Raw genomic sequence first — 16956 nt, forward strand, 5'->3', positions numbered from 1 at the left:
CTCCTATTGATGCAGGCCAAAATCCCATTGGCTTTTTTTGCCGCCACATCACATTGTTGGCTAGTCCACACTCTGGTTACATTCCATATAGACTACTGCAACGAACTCTATGTGGGTTTGCCTTTGAAGACTGTTCAGAAGCTTCAAATGCTCCAGCAGGCAGCATACAGGTTGCTAATGGGAGCAGCGCTCAGGGAGCATACAACTCATCTGTTGCACCAGCTCCACTGGCTGCCAGTTTGCTACCAGGCACAATTCAAAGTGCTGGCTTTAGCCCAGTGGTTCTCAACCTGGGGTCCCCAGACGTTTTTGGCATACAGCTCCCAGAAATCCTAACAGCGGATAAACTGGCTGAAATTTCTGGGAGTTGTAGACCAAAAACATCTGGGGATCCCAGGTTGAGAACCACTGCTTTAGCCTATAAAGCCCTAAACGGTTCCAGCCCAGCCGACCTGTCCAAACGTATCTCTCCTTATGAACAATCTAGGACTCTAAGATCATCCGGGGAGGCCCTGCTCTCGGTCCTGCCTCCTTTGCAGATGCGTCTGGTGGGGATGAGAGACAGGGCCTTCTCAGTGGTGGCCCCTTGGCTGTGGAACGCCCTCCCTAGGGATATTAGATCAGCCCTTTTCCTCCTGACATTTTGTAAAAAAGTAAAAACCTGGAACTATGGAATGACTTGACGATGTGATTGGAAAATGAGTTTAGTAAGGAGACGCTGATGATCTATGTTTTTATTGGTTTTGTATGCTTTTTATATTATATGCTAAATGTTTTTAATTGTATTTTATGTCTGCTGGGGCACCAAAATATTGCTGACTGTAAACCGCCTTGAGTCGCCTTTGGGCTGAGAAAGGCGGGATATAAATACCACAAATAAATAAGTAAATGCCATTGAAAAGCTTTATTTGGTTTCTCTTTAGTACAGTGTTACTTGAAATAAAGCTAATGTTTACTGCAACTTTGGAACTGCCCATGGTCATCAGCACTATATCCATTCACTACTTTACTGATAATGAATAATCTCTTCAGGGTTGCAAAATAACTAAGTTTGTGCTGAGTCCTGCAAAACACACATACCTCAGTGTGAAGTAAAGTGCTTTCTCTGGTGGAGATAGTTGAACAGCAATGCAGTCAACACAAAAGAAAGCCCCTCTGAGTTTGTCGAGGTTTAGTCCAGGTAGGTGAAGAATTGCAGTCTCAGATACTCGTAACTAATATCATGTTTTTGAAATACTGTTTAATTCTTTTAAACTTCAGTGTAATGGGAATTTGGTTCAACTTTTCAAAATGTTGATGTAACCTGCTTCGGATCCCATTGCAAAAGAAAGGGGGAATGCACATTCAGTAAACTGTAAAATTGCACATCCATCGTATAAAATACTAGCTGTACCCTGCCATGCGTTGCTGTGGCCCAGTCTGTGGAGCTGAAAAATAAAGTAATAAGAAAGTGTTGGTTTCAAAAATATGTAATTTCTTTATACTTGTGGGTAAACAGTATTTCTTGCTATTTCTTTGTCAGTGTTGATGTAGAGATTGTTTGGTTTGCCCACCCTGAAACATGCAACATATCATTGTCCTTCTTTAATGGTCCCTTTCAAATCTATGATACTATATCTCTGTCTGTGTGAATCATATCTCTATCTATCTATCTATGGTTGGATGGCTCTTTGTCAGGAGGACTTTGATTATGTTTTCTTGCCCTGATGAAGGGAGTTGGATTGGATGGCCTTGAGTATTTTCCGTTGGTTGTGGGTGTTCTGTGTGGGAAGTTTCCCCTGATTCTGTTGTTCGTGGGGTTCAGAATGCTCTTTGATTGTAGGTGAACTGTGAATCCCAGTGACTACTACTACCAAATGTCAACCCACAAACTCCATCCGTGTTCATATTTAGGCGTATTGAGTGCTTGTGCCAAGTTTGGTCCAGATCCATCATTGTTTGAGTCCACAGTGCTCTCTGGATGTAGGTGAACTACAACTCCCAAATTCAAGGTCAATGCCCACCAAGGGCAAGATGGATGGATGGCATCCTTGAAGTGACTGGACTGACCTTGAAGGAGCTGGGGGTGGTGACGGCCGACAGGGAGCTCTGGCGTGGGCTGGTCCATGAGGTCACGAAGAGTCGGAGACGACTGAACGAATGAACAACAAAGCCCACCAAACCCTTCCAGTATTTCCTGTTGGTCATGGCAGTTCTGTGTGCCAAGTTTGGTTCAATTCCATCATTGATGGAGTTCAGAATGCTCTTTGATTGTAGGTGAAGTATAAATCCCAGCAACTACAACTCCCAAATGACAAAATCATAATTTTTTGAGTGATGGTCACTCCTTGTGTTGTGAGACGTTTTGTTGCCAAATTTGGTGTGATTTCATTCATTGGTTCTTTTGTTTTTAAGGTACTCATTATGCACAGAGCATTTATATATATATAGATATCTAAAGAAAAACCCAACCATTTAATGGAGGAATAAGGCTGGGAAAATTTTCCTAAAGAAGAGTTTTTTAATATATTAGTTCAGATGATTAACCCCATCTAATGCTAACCAACATGGAATACAATCCACAAGGATACCCTTCTACCATGTAACTGGGAATCTTACAAGACCTGGTTCCTGTTTCTCGGTGTTTCTTGTTTCCATTTGGTTTTGAAAGCTGGGTTGCTTAAAGTCCTCCTATTTGGATTTCTTGCAGGTGACGAGATTCTTCTTGGCTATAGGCTGCAAAACTGGGCTTTCTGCTTCTCTGCCCAATTTTACATGGCTGGAAAATTGGACTGGAAGATGCAACTTTTATTTACCTATTTTGCACCTGCTTTCGTTATGTTCTTACTTACTTACTTACTTAGGCAATCCCTCGTTGTCTGAGTAGGATAGTCTTCCAGGATCAGAAGTCTTGTGAGTCTGTAGGTGGCTGTGGAGCCCTATTCTTGATCTGCATCTTCTTCCGCAGTGAGGGCATTGGTTTCCAGGTAGAAGGCGGTCACGGTCGGGGTTGGCTTGACGCGCCTTCCTCTTGGCATGTTTCTTTCTTTTGCCCTCCATTCATGCCTCTTTGAATTCTTCAGCACTGTTGGTCACAGCTGACCTCCAGCTGGAGCGATCAAAGGCCAGGGCTTCCCAGTTCTCAGTGTCTATGCCAGAGTTTTTAAGGTTGGCTTTGAGCCCATCTTTGAATCTCTTTTCCTGTCCACCAACATTCCATTTTCCATTCTTGAGGTATGTTTTTAGGTCTTCATTTATTTATTACTAGTTATGGCTTACTCTTGGTATATTTTCCCATTTTAATTTTATCTTTTTATTGATTAAATTGAATCTATGTGTTGCCTTTCTGTCAAGCAGAGGACCCGAATTTTGGTGATACTTTTCCTAGCTGAGATGTCAGTGAATTATCCTGAACCAGTGTTATGTTTGAATGACTAAACCTTTTGCTGTTGAAGTGAGCTACTCTGGGAAAGTGGCAGTCAAATACGATGTGGGTGTTGCCGATACTTCAAGATTATTAACTTATATACTCATGTATATATGGGGCTGTGGTGATAAGGTGGGTTAAACTTCTGAGCTGCGGAACTTGCTAACCAAAAGGTCAGCGGTTCGAATCCATAATGGGGTGAGCTCCTGTTGTTAGCCCCAGATTCTGCCAACCTAGCAGTTCGAAAACATTAAATGTGAGTAGATCAATAGATACCGCTTCTGGGGGAAGATAATGATGCTCCATGCAGTCATGCTGGCCACATGACCTAGGAAGTGTCTACTAACAATGCCGGCTCTTCAGCTTAGAAATTGAGATGAGCACCACCACTCACAGTCGGACTCGGTTAGACTTACTGTCAAAGGGAAACCTTTACCTTTATACTCATGTATAAATCTAGAAGTTTTAGTAAAAAAAAAAAATCAACCCCCAAAACCTGGATTGACTTCTCTACTGATCAGTGTGAGTACTATACCTCCATTCTTATCAAAAAGTCCATCTTCTTCTCTGAGCACAAGGTAGAAAGCAAGAACTTAGTCTATCCCGGAGAACCTAAAAGAGGTATTGACCCCATCTACACTCCCTGCTTTGGCACCTTTTTGAATACCTGGGTAAGGAAATAGAAATGGCAACAGCTTTCCCCTGACCACAGAATAACCCATTAAGTTCTGCAGATCATATTAAAATCCATTATTTTGACCCCAAGACCTGTCCTCAGCTTATTCACAAGGTTAACTTATAGATTATATATGGTACATAATTTACTGGGATGAAAAGGAACTATGCAAGATCACTCAAAATACACCATCTCCCTTGGGGAAGTTGGAAGTGTATTATTTCCAAAGAGAGAGTTGATCGACTGAAGCCCCACACGGCAAAGAATTCCACATTGGGGTTCTGCAGTTTTAGGTTGGGGGTGCGACTGGAGCGTAAAGGGGAGGCCTGGGGCTATCCCCCCCCCCCCTCCCAGCATTGCTCCCGCTCATTTGTCACTGTCAGATGGGAATGGATGTGGGCGGAGAGGAGGCACCGAACCATTCTTCCTCACCGGTTGATTGACAGCTGAAGGAAGTTTTAATGCAACCTCCAGGCAGATAATTTCCCATCAAGGGAAGGGGGGGATGTGTACAAGAAAGATATTCTATCACAGCCTGCATATTGCTTACAGCTACTGACATCTTTGTGGAGGCTTATGGGGTGATGAAGAGGAGGGGGATAGATGGTATTTGCTCTGCATTGGAAGCATATTGGAGACATGCGCTCAAGCTCCAAAGCGATGCAGCGACGGCAGTATGAGCTAAATGAGAATAGGCTCAATATTTGTGCTCTCCAGAAGGAGTCCTCCCTGACAAGTGTCAGTATGTAAGAGAGTCCACATTGCCTATTTATTGTGGTGTGAACTAGGAGATTCCTCATTTCATGTCTTCCAGCAACAAATTGCCTCTGTAACCTTTGGTAAGCCCTGTTTTTATCAGTGGCAGTTCTCATCTGTAGAAGAGGGACACATAAATATCATTGCAAAGCAAATCCTTTAACTGGGTAGTTTATTGGTCTTTTGATATTGCTCTTTTCCTGCTTCCTAATATATTTTATCTGGTTTGTTAGTTGCTACAATGGGTTGAGTAATATGGTGATTTGCAGACTTTGCATCATGGTGTCTGCCTTTCACTTCAGTTTAATTTATTCATGTTTCACTGTAATTGTTTTATGGTTAATGTCGTACTGCATGATTTTGTGGAATGGGCCTTGCGTCCTTGGGAATTTTAGGTCACTATTATTATTTCTTTATTTTATTTATTAAGAACATTTCTATCCCATCCTTCTCGCCTCCAGCAGGCACCATTCGGTGCCGAACAATACACAACATAATATACACATTACCTACATTAAAAATGGTTTTAAATACATTAAAACAATTCACCATTTCATGTCATCCTCCAAATCAATCCATAGCCACCAGTTCAACAATTCGTAAAAACCATCTTCACTCCACTGGCTGCTGATTCCATTCCGAGCACAATTCAAAGTGCTGGTTTTGACCTATAAAACCCTATACGGCTCCGGCCCAGCGTACCTGTCCGAACTTGTCTCCTTCTACATCCCGCCTAGAAATTTAAGATCTTCTGGAGGGGCCCTGCTCTCGGCCACGCCCTTGTCACAAATGAGATTGGTGGGGACGAGGGACAGGGCCTTCTCGGTGGTGGCCCCCCGCCTGTGGAATTCACTCCCAGGGGGAATTAGATTATCGTCATCCCTCCTCTCTTTCAGAAGGAAATTAAAAACATGGATATGGGACCTGGTAGACTGACAATGGACAATGACGACTAAAGCTTTGGAAACGGACTATGATAAGCGGAATGAATTTATTAATTACAGACTTGGCAAAATGATGGCCACCAGGCTGGCATTTTATTGTATTTTTATTGTATTAATGTAATGTTTTAACTGTTATATTGTTACCATGTATTTTACTGTGTGAATTGTAGGCATCAATGTATGCCAGTTGGAAACCACCCTGAGTCACCCTTCGGGGATTGAGAAGGGCGGGGTAGAAATACCCGAAATAATAAATAAATAAATAAATAAATTTAGAAATACGATTCTAATTCACAATTAGAATTCGAAATTTTGAAATGTCCATTCCAGAATTTAGTTCCAAATAAAGTAGGCTCACTGAGGAACTTCCAAAAGTTTTGGCTCACTACTTACTCATTATTTTAATAGCGCTACTCTAGTTGGAACTAAGAACTGGATTTGGGCCATCATTAGCAAATTATATCCCTATAAGTTATAGCATTTTTAAAAACTAGCCCAATAAAAAGAATATAAAGTGGGATAGAGAAAGAAAGAACTCTATTTACAGAACTGCTTTCCATTTTTATTGTGGAGCATACCCCTCTCTTTAATATAGAAGATTTTATAGCTTCTAACTCTATAGAGAACTCAAATTGTGGCATTGCTATTCTCCCCAGGAGTATTTGTCATTGTCAGCTGATGCCTTAAAGTCTGAGAAATATGTGGAAAGCTTAGCCCTTCCTTGGCTCAGACTTCGTACCTAATCAATTCCTCCTCCTAGTGTTTTGACTTATACCTGTCAGGTGCTTGCAGACTTGAATCAAGAAAGCTTGCTGCAGAGTCTGCATACCTTTCCCTGTTTTAGGGCAGTGTTTGGCGCATGAAGTTATTGGTTTGGTGTTTGCTGAAGTGCACAATCACTCAGGTAATATCCACAGAAGGTGCTGCAGCCAATGCAGATGGAGTGTTGGATGTGCATAACAGAGAGCGTTGAATTATATGTAGAAAATATTTCCCAAAGAAATATGAAGTAAGCATGTACTTTTTTCCTTTGGGAATAAAACTGAGTAGAAAAGAATTAACAAAATGACTGAATAATAATAATAATAATAATAATAATTATTATTATTATTATAATGACTGAATACTAATAATAATCACAAATAGAACACTGAAGAAGGAGACAGAAGGCCTGATTCTTGCAGCCCAGGAGCAAACCATCAGAACAAATGCAATTAAGGCCAGTATTGAAAAATCAGCTGATGACCCAAAATGCAAACTGTGCCAGGAAGCTGATGAAACCATGGATCATCTCAGCTGTTGCAAGAAAATCACATAGACAGACAACAAACAGAGGCACAACTCTGTGGCCCAAATGATTCATGAACTTGTGTCACAAGTACCACCTACCAGCAGTAAAAAATTGGTGGGATCATAAGCCTGCAAACGTAGTGGAAAATGAACATGCAAAAATACTGTGGGACTTTCGAATCCAGACTTTATATTCTACCCTATCTCCCCGAGAGGACTCAGGGTGAATTCCAACAAACTCAAAAAAGGCAAACATTCAAAGCCTCAGTACAACAACAGATGCACACACAATAGCCCAAAATAACCCCTTGTGACAATAACTTATAAAATGACATCTATAAATTAAATAAAACGTCCCCCATTATGTATCTTTGCATTTCGTTTTTTCTGCCTAAGTGGAGTATCTTGCATTTGCCCCGTTGAACTTCATTTTGTTAGTTTTGGCCATTCATCTCTCTAATCTGTCGAGATCGTTTTGAATCCTGCTCCTGTCCTCTGGAGTATTGGCTCTCCCTCCCAATTTGGTGTCGTCTGCAAACTTGATGATCATGCCTTCTAGCCCTTCACCTAAGTCATTAATAAAGATGTTGAACACGACCGGGCCCAGGACAGAACCCTGCGGCACTCCACTTGGTATTATTAGTATTTCAATGGGAAGTGTGGGCCTGCTTTTGGCTGTTGAGATAGGATTGTTGTTGTTGTTGTGTGCTGTTAAGTCATTTCAGACTTAGGTTGACCCTGACCAAGGGCTGGGTAAATGACCTTGGAGGGCCGTATCCGGCCCCCGGGCCTTAATTTGAGGACCACTGGTGTAGATCGACAACCATTACGGTTGGAGACCTCAAATTTTGGCAAACTTTATTTAATGTGTGACTGGTGCGACACCTAAAATTTGAACAAAATTGGAGACATGGTGATAGGAAGGTTTAGACCACTTGGCATGAAATGACCCAGTGGTGAAGGCACCTCTGAGTACGCCTTGCCTAAGAAACGCCTCGGAAATTCATAAGTCGGCAGATAACTTGACGACACACACACACATAAGCATTTGGCCATTTTTGTCCAATGCACGACACCCGCATTCAGTTCAAGATGGTAGAGATTGAGTTGTGTGTACAGGACCATGGATGTATGTATACATGTGGTTATTCATTTGGTATTTTAGTGCAGCTATACAGTATTGCCATTTAGCACAAGGGTTGCATAGCACATTTAACATATACCTCCACATGCAGAGATGTATGGTACAGAAACTCAGTTCAGCATTTTGGCTTCTATCTGTTCAAACAGAAATGGTTTCTATTTCTTTTGTATATATTACTAAGGAAGAACAAAGAGACAAAAGGGAAGGATAGGACAAGCATTCAGTAAGTACTGAGAATATGTGTATAGACATATATGCAATGAAACATAAATGCAATATAAATCCATAAAGATGGATTAGGAAATGGCTTGCCATCTGTGATTCTAAACATGTATGCTGCACTCTTCTGAAAGTATTGATAATCTCCAACGAACTTGAAAGTAATTTAAAAGTTTGGGCATATTTCATTCTACATTTAGCTTTCCCCATGCTAGTGGTGGAAGCTATTTTTTATGTGCATGCACTGTTTTTGAGGAAAATTCCAAGTTCTAAATGAATTTGCCTTCATCTTCAGCTCATCCTAAAACCACTTTGGCATTATTTACTGATGTATTCTGCTAAAACACATCACGTTGGGTAGCATCAATCAGCGTGTGGACAGTAATGCTATTTGAAGTAATGGATGCGACTGAATGTGGAGTGTCACATCGTGATACATCAAGCGCATGAACAAATTGCGAGAGCTATTTTAAGCTACCGCCGTGCCCTTTGTCACTGTCAATTTTAATAAGTAAAATAATTCCTTCCAAGTATAACTCGGAGCTATATGGTTTTTCACAAAGCTAGGGGAAAAGCAGTAGGAGGCGGTGCTTTTTTGGTGACATGCAGGTTTTCTTATCCGTTCCATATGCCAGTCTCCTGGCATGGGTCATTCAACCCTAAAACCATGACAGCTGGAAATCTGATTGATATCAGGGATCTGAAGAGGTCGGGTGCATTGGCCATGCTGCTTGGAGACAGAGATCAAGACCTAAAGCAGTGAGGGCAGCAGATGAACTTCAGTGGTTATTTGAAACACAAAAGGGATCAATCCTGCACAGCCTTGCCTGACAAAAGGGGCAGATAGGAACTGAGTAGGAAATCATAGAAGAATAGAACCAGAGAGTTAGAAGGTTTCCTAAGAACAATTTAGTTCAGGGATGGGCAGAGTGCAGTCCTCATATTTTTTTCAAGTTTCTATTTTGGAAATATCAGTAGTTTGCTCTGCTTCACAAAGAACAGCAATTTTGAGACAGAAAAGGCCCCACTGAGCCCATGTCAGAGTAGCTGAGAAGTTATTTCAGCTGTGGATAAGCTAGTTTTCTTATTGCCTAGTCCAACAGCTGGGCCTGAGTGTCAAGAGGAAAATATTTTCGGTTGGAAAACAGTAGCAGCTGCTTTCTTTCCTGTGCTCATGCCGCTGGTTCTGCAGTCACCCTCAGGCACTGAAGGGCTTTTCTCCTTTTCCTGTTCCTACTGAAACTTCCATTATTTATTTATTTATTTATTTACAGTATTTATATTCCGCCCTTCTCACCCCGCAGGGGACTCAGGGCGGATTACAATGTACACATATATGGCAAACATTAAATGGCAATTTGACATACAAGGTATACAGACATACACAGAGGTTATTTAACGTTTTATTGCCGCCAGGGAAGCTGTCGCTTTTATCATCCATCTGTGACACTGATGAAGTACTTTCGCATTCCCCGCATGCTTTTTGCTGGAGTACTTTGCTGGAGTCTTTTTATGGCCTCATAAATTAGTTAATTTAGCCTCCCCACATAAGGTGGTACCTAATTTTCCCTCTTGACAGATGTAACTGTCTTTTGGGTTGCAAAGGTCGACAACAGGCTACACAATTGGTTGGAAGCCCACTCCAATCCGGACTGGCTTCGAACTCATGACCTTTTGGTCAGAGTGATCTTAATACAGCTGACACTCAGCCAGCTGCGCCACAATCCGTCTTCATTTCGGCAGTTTCCTTCTCATTGTCTTTTGAAAAAAATCCTATTACTTAAAGTGCAATGACCACCGGAATGGCCTGGATTATGATTGCGGATAGTGTTGTTTATCATAGTAATTGTAATGTTTCTAAATGCTTTAATGTATTTTAACTTTTTAATTTAAGTGTTTATTTTAATGGTACAGTAGAGTCTCGCTTATCCAACATAAACAGGCTGGCAGAACATTGGTTAAGCGAAAATGTTGGATAATTTTATTTATTTATTTATTTCAAATATTTGTACCCTATCCTTCTCTACACCTGAAAGGGGACTCAGGGATTAAGGAAAAACCTATTAACCATCAAATGACGTTATGATTTTACAAATTAAGCACCAAAATATCGTGTTTTACAACAAATCAACAGAAAAAGTAGTTCAGTACACAGTAACGTTATGTAGTAATTACTATATTTACAATTTTAGCACCAAAACATCACAATATATTGAAACAGCTGTGGATCTGGGTGGGAGGCAGACTGCGTTGGATAATAAGAACTTTGGATGAGTGAAGGTTGGATAAGTGAGACTCTACTGTATATATTTTCTAAGGCATTCAATTATTGCTTATGTTGTAAACCGCTTTGAGTCATCTTGAGGTTTTAGCCCAGGCTTAGGCAAACTCGGGCCCTCCAGGTGTTTTGGACTACTAGCTGTTAGGAATAGTGGGAGTTGAAGTCCAAAACACCCGGAGGACTGGAGTTTGTCTATGCCTGTTTTAGCCTGAACCTACTTGATAGTGCCAAATTCTCTCCAAGGTGCGGAACGAGTTCAGCACCTTGGAGAGCTCATTAGTTTAAAATCTGGCTTGGGATTCACTGCCACCAGCAGCCACTGTGTTCTTCTCTCAAAGGCTGGATTTACACTGAACTGTTTTTTGTGCCAGGTGCAACTTGAAAAACTGCAAGTTGCTTCTGGTGTGAGAGAACTGGTCATCTGCAAGGACATTGTTCAAGTGACGCCTGGATGTTTGATGGTTTACCATTCTTGTAGGCAGCTTCTCTCATGTTCCTTCATAGGTAGCTGGAGCAGACAGAGGGAGCTCAACCCACTCTCCCTGGATTCGAACCGCTGACCTGTCAGCCAGCAATCCTGCCGGCAAAGGGTTTAACCCACTTCGCCACTGGTTTATATGGCAAGATAGACTCATATAATGCAGTTCAATCCATTCTGAAACTGCATTATATGGCAGTGTAGATGGGATCTCAGTTTCTCCCTGGGAATTAAAATAGGTTAAAACTGATAGGTTTCCTCCAAGCTTTCGATTAGGCACAACTGCCCAGACACTGCAGTGAAGGATGGTGATGTGAAATGGTGGTAAGGGCCAAACCTGGGAGGGATCTAGAAGTTATGGGGCTAAGAGATGGCTGCCAGAGTTCTCCTGTCTTTGGCAAAACTTGTGATTTGTTGCTACATCACATCTCAGAAACTCTGTGTTCCTCCTTAGTCCCTTAGCTATTCCACTATAAGAAGCAATGACTTTACTCTTTTCCTGCTACAGCAGTTGGCTTACATTTAAGCCATAAGACACAGCCAAAATGTTGACAGTGGAACAAATCATACTTCCCAGACTCCTCATCCTTCCAAAAGGAAGAGCAGAAACAGCTTTTCTCCCTTTCTGGTGTGCATCTTTAATTTATGCACCCCATTCTACATAGATATGATTCATGGTCTCTCGCATTGATGAGGGCTTCGTACATTCAATGGAGGTCACAGATTCATGCATACAACTGAGTAAGTAACAGACTTTGGGAAGTTCCAAACAAGATGTCTCTGGATTAAAAATATATCTATATTAACAGCAACCCTACAAGCCAGGCTCCTTGTTGAATCAGCAGCAAATAGGAGGCAGTGTGCTAAACCAACACTCCCTGATCTAGAGAGTTGAGCTACAAACCTTTAGCAGTAGCAGTTGCCAAAAGGTTATGATTGGATCCAGCACAAGGGCAGTTTCTAGAACAGTACACACAGGCATAGACAAAGCATGGAGACAGATATCTTTTTAAGGGATTGGGCCAGATGAATCCCTATGTCATGCATCGTGTTTTGCAGTAGTTGATGGTTGGTGGTGGCAGGCCTAGCAGTTGGTGATGGAAGGGTTAATGTAAGTTTTGTTTTAAAGGGTTGAGTAATCTGTAAGTAAGAATTCATGGGTGAAAGCAATTAAGGGTGGAGGTATGCAAGAGATAGGTTGCAGCTGGGTGTTTCTGGATATAATGAGCTAGCCTTGAGACTGATTTTTGGAAGAAAAGTATTTGTCTTATATTGATAGTAGATGCTGCCGGTTTCCCCTCAGGTTTGTGGATTTTTGGTATCCTGACCTATCTCTTGAACCCTTGGAACTCTGGAATTTTGAATCTTTGGACTGGCTTTTGATTACGGTATAGACTCTTGATCCCTGGACTTAGCTCATTGAACTCTCGGTGTTTGACCACTGGACTGGACCTTTTGACTACGGTGTTATCTTGAACCTGCAACCGTGTTTGCTGTCAGTTTTGGTGTTTTATATTCTGTGGCTGAGTGCTATCTTTATGTTTTGTGTTATGGACTATTACAACAGCCAGAAAGTAAGTACTGCTTTAATGAAATAGTTTAACACAAACTGAGAGTTTGTTTGGTTCATCTCTACCTGGATAAGGCAGAACCCTGGCATCGTGACACCCTACAATTGAGAATAACTCTTTGAAGATCACATTCAAAAGGGTCTTGTAGCACCATTGATACTAAGAAAGAGATTGATAGTATAAGTCCACTTTATCAGATCCATGGCGCAAATTGTAGAGAAACAGATCTTTATAGCTATGAATGTGCAGGTTGTATGGTTGGGTACTCATTGAATGGTGAAAACTATGAGGAGTTCTGAAGTTCAGTGTGAATGATTGTCATTGTGGGACAAAGACAGGAGGCAAGATGTTGCCTAAAGTGAAGGTGAGTGGATAACCATCTGAATGGTGGAGGGAGTTGTTGGAGTTTAGTGTGATGGTGTCTGGGAACCAGAGAGGAGATGTGATGAAGTGGGCAGGAGATTCTAGTATATGTACTGCGCCAAGAAACCATTGTTTCTGTTTAATTCACTGTCAGTGGATTGGAGTTCGTGGATATATTCCAATTATGTTGTTTCTACAAAGGAAGATTGGAAAGAGAAAGAGCAGAACTGGAATATAGCCACAAACTGCAGTCCATCGACGGTGGGTTGAACAAAGACAATGGTTTCTTGGCACATTGCTGAATGGAATTCAAAAACATAGCCAGACTAACATGGCCGTGTCTTCAAATGCTGCCTCTTTGGAAATAATGAAACACAGTAAAACAGAAAGAAAACTAGCTGAACCTATCATATCACCAACACGAATTTGAGGCCTGCAGGGAAAAAAGCATAATGCAGTTGGTTTGACATTGGAACTGATTACCAAGAGAGGTGGTGAATTCTTCTCTGGATATCTTCAAAAAGAGACTGGACAGGTTTCTTCTGGGGATGTTTTAGCTGGAGATCCTCCATTGAGAGAAGTTGGAGTCAATGGCCTATGAAGTCCTTTCCAATTCTGTGACACCCCCCCCCCCCCAAGAAGACAAAGAGAAAGGTTGTTTTTATACGATGTGATGAGAAAAAGAGTCTCAGGCTGTTGAAAGAGAGATGATGTTATCATTGAAAATAACCCAACATCTTTTGACCTGGAAATATTTTAATGGTTCTCTTCAGGGGATTTGACTTTAAACTCAAGTTGGATAAATACTAACAATAGCTCTGGTGGAGGCACTCTCTGGAGACAACCTAACGGTTGATTTTAAAATAATAATTCCCTGAAGGTAGGTCTAAAGGCACTGGATCCTGTCTGATCTTGGAAGCTAAGCAGAGTCAGTCTTAGCTAGTAGAGGTGTGCAAATAAATCGGAACCTGTTGTAACTCGGATCTATTTTGTATGTTTCACACTTACGAGACACATGTGTGATGCATAAAAAACATTAAGAACTTGAACCTGTGATGGCTTTGATTGTTAAGTTTTGATTTCTTCAGAAGTGCCTGTAATGTAGTTAAAATTCACAGGGCACTCAATTCCTGCTGAGAGGCGAAGCCAAACCTGTTGGCATGCTTCTGAGTCAATTAGGGCTGATGGAAAGGGGGGGGGGAGATGGAGGTGGAGCGGCCACCATGTTGCCTTTAAATTTGGGAAGGGGAGAAGCCCTATTCTGTGCCAAAGAATACAAAAGGTTCTGCCCTAAACTACATTTTCCAGTATGTATCAGAATGAGAAAGGTCCAATCAGGAGAGGAGAGAGAAATTGGTCTGTCTGTTTTTATCAAAACTTTAAAAAATCCCTAAAATCAGTAGATGTGTGAGTATTTCTGAAAGTTGGGGGGAATGATTCCCTGTTTTGTGTAACAGGATAGAAAATTTAAGCAGCTAGCTCTTCTAGTTTCTTAAAATGTTGTTTGTACAAACTTTGAAAATTCTGTGGTTAAGTGAAATGTTCTGAAATTTTGCGGGCTAACAGTGGTAAATGTGTTCTACCATTGTAGCAAGTTTTACCTCAATAGCTTTAAAATGAGTGATACAGCAGCCCCTGAAGTTTCCCCAATAGTAGTAATTATTGCATTAATGCACATGTGCAATTACTGAAACAAAATAGTAACATAATGTCGTTAGTCTTGTTATAGTAAGGAAATTTTCACTAACGACACTTTAGAAGTGAAGTGCCAGGGACCCCCAGTTTTGTAAGTACTATTGAACCAATTTTTAATAGATCACACATGCCTATTAGCTACTACTGGGATGGGATACGAGCAATGAAGACCAGTTGCTGTAGGCCAGTGGTTCTCAACCTGGGGTCCCCAGATGTTTTTGACCTTCAACTCCCAGAAATCCTAACAGCTGGTAAACTGACTGGGATTTCTGGGAGTTGTAGGCAAAAGACATCTGGGGACCCCAGGTTGAGAACCACTGCTGTAGGCTATATTACAGAGGAAGGAACTGACAAAACCATTTCTTAGTACAGTGTTCCTTCACTTATCATGGGGGTTCCATTCCAGGACCACCCGCGATATGTGAAAATCCGTGAAGTAGGGACGCCATATTAATTTCAATATACATTATTTTATATATTTTATATATTATTTTCTTACCTGCGCTTCCTTACCCGCCTCCTGGCCCATCCCAAGGGCACCTGCCTGCCTCCCTGGCCTCCAGAGCCATGCAGGCAGCAGCAAGCCAGGGAGGTAGGCTTTCCCGGCCAGGCCTCAGGCCGCTGCACTTCTGGAGTCTGTGGAGGCCAGGGAGGCAGGCCTTCCCTGCCATGTCTCAGGCCACTACACTTCCGTAGTCTCTGGCCTCCCTGGTCTCCACTGGATGCAAATATTTAATATTTAATATTTTTATTAATATTTTTTAAAAACCCCAAAACAGCGAATCTGCTAAAAGCGAACCTCGAAGTAACGAGGGAACACTGTATTCTTTGTCTTAAACAATGCTATGAAATTCATGATGTTACCATACATACCTGCACAATCTTCTTGTCTAGATCTTCTGGAAATGTTCTTTTTGCTTTTTTATTTTTATTCCATGGCATCCAAGTTGGGTTCAGTTAGGGTAACTTAATGTTGTGTATTATGTTTTTAGATTTTCAGTGTTAGCACTGAATCTTTGCTGTTAGCTGGTCTGAGTCCCTCTGCAGAGGTAGAGAAGAACGGGATATAAAAGTTTTAAATAAATAATAATAATAAATAAATTAACCAATGGGAGAGACTCTAAAACCAGGATCTTATGGATGTTCAGAAATTTTCCTAAATCCTAGACCTCACTGTGACCACTGGAGAAATTACACTGTCTAGCCGGTATTGCACCACCTGACATCCGCTGGGAAGTAGCAGCCAATAGTGAAAGGAACAAAGCAGTGACATCTCCAGCTCATCCCTTGTTTGGGTATCAACCAGCACGTCAACGACTTAAATCTAGAAATAGTTTTCTAAGATCTACAGAGACACTCGCTGGAACACCCCAGCAAGCGAGAGTCCAAAAGTGGCAGGCTCAAACCCAGAACCTCAATCAATGGCTGACACCAAATGAGAGACTCCCTCCTGGGCACACAGAAGACTGGGCAACTTGGAAGGCACTGAACAGACTGTGCTCTGGCACCACGAGATGCAGAGCCAACCTTAAGAAATAGGGCTACAAAGTGGAATCCATGACATGGGAGTGCGGAGAAGAGCAAACCACTGACCACCTGCTGCAATGCAACCTGAGCCCTGCTATGTGCACAAGGGAGGACCTCCTTGCGGCAACACCAGAGGCACTCCAAGTGGACAGATACTGGTCAAATGACATTGAATCAACTACCAAGCTTGCAAACTTCGTGTTTTGTCTGTTTGTTTGTTTTGTTAAAAATGAAATACAACTGTCTGGTTGCTCCTGACACGATAAATAAATAACCTATTATTTATTTAAAGCACCCATACATTGCCTCTCAGCCCCTTTCCCAGGGCAGTATACCCTAGACCAAAACATTGAAAACATTAAATACATCAATACAATCTTCCAGAATCAGATATAAAATATCATTTAAAAATAATCCATAGGCCCAGACAGTTGAGACAGCCAGACCGGCTTCCCCTCAATTTTAAGTACCAAGGGGCATGTGAAACAACCTGGTCTTATCCTGCCTGTCAGAAACTTTCAAAGCATTGTTTCAGTCTGATTTCCTTTAGGAAAGAGGTTCACGTACTCACCATCCTAGTGTTTTGATGCCATAGGACAGTAACAG

General features: G+C 41.6%; 1 protein-coding gene across 2 annotated transcripts in view; it reads left to right on the top strand.

Moving 5' to 3' along the window:
- The window catches only part of MSRA (methionine sulfoxide reductase A), a 240116-nt gene that overhangs the window by 76796 nt on the left and 146364 nt on the right, over positions 1-16956 (top strand). The window contains exon 1 of one of the 2 annotated variants that reach the window (XM_060754660.2): positions 1075-1180. The exons of the other annotated variant lie outside the window; for it this stretch is intronic. Within the exon in view, the coding sequence (XP_060610643.2) occupies positions 1129-1180 (52 nt within the window). The 5' untranslated portion in view covers positions 1075-1128. Of the gene's footprint in view, positions 1-1074; positions 1181-16956 lie in introns of those variants that run through there. 2 annotated transcript variants of the gene reach the window in all.

Source organism: Anolis sagrei, chromosome 1 (genome assembly GCF_037176765.1).
Source record: "Anolis sagrei isolate rAnoSag1 chromosome 1, rAnoSag1.mat, whole genome shotgun sequence".
NCBI classification, from domain to species: domain Eukaryota; kingdom Metazoa; phylum Chordata; class Lepidosauria; order Squamata; family Dactyloidae; genus Anolis; species Anolis sagrei.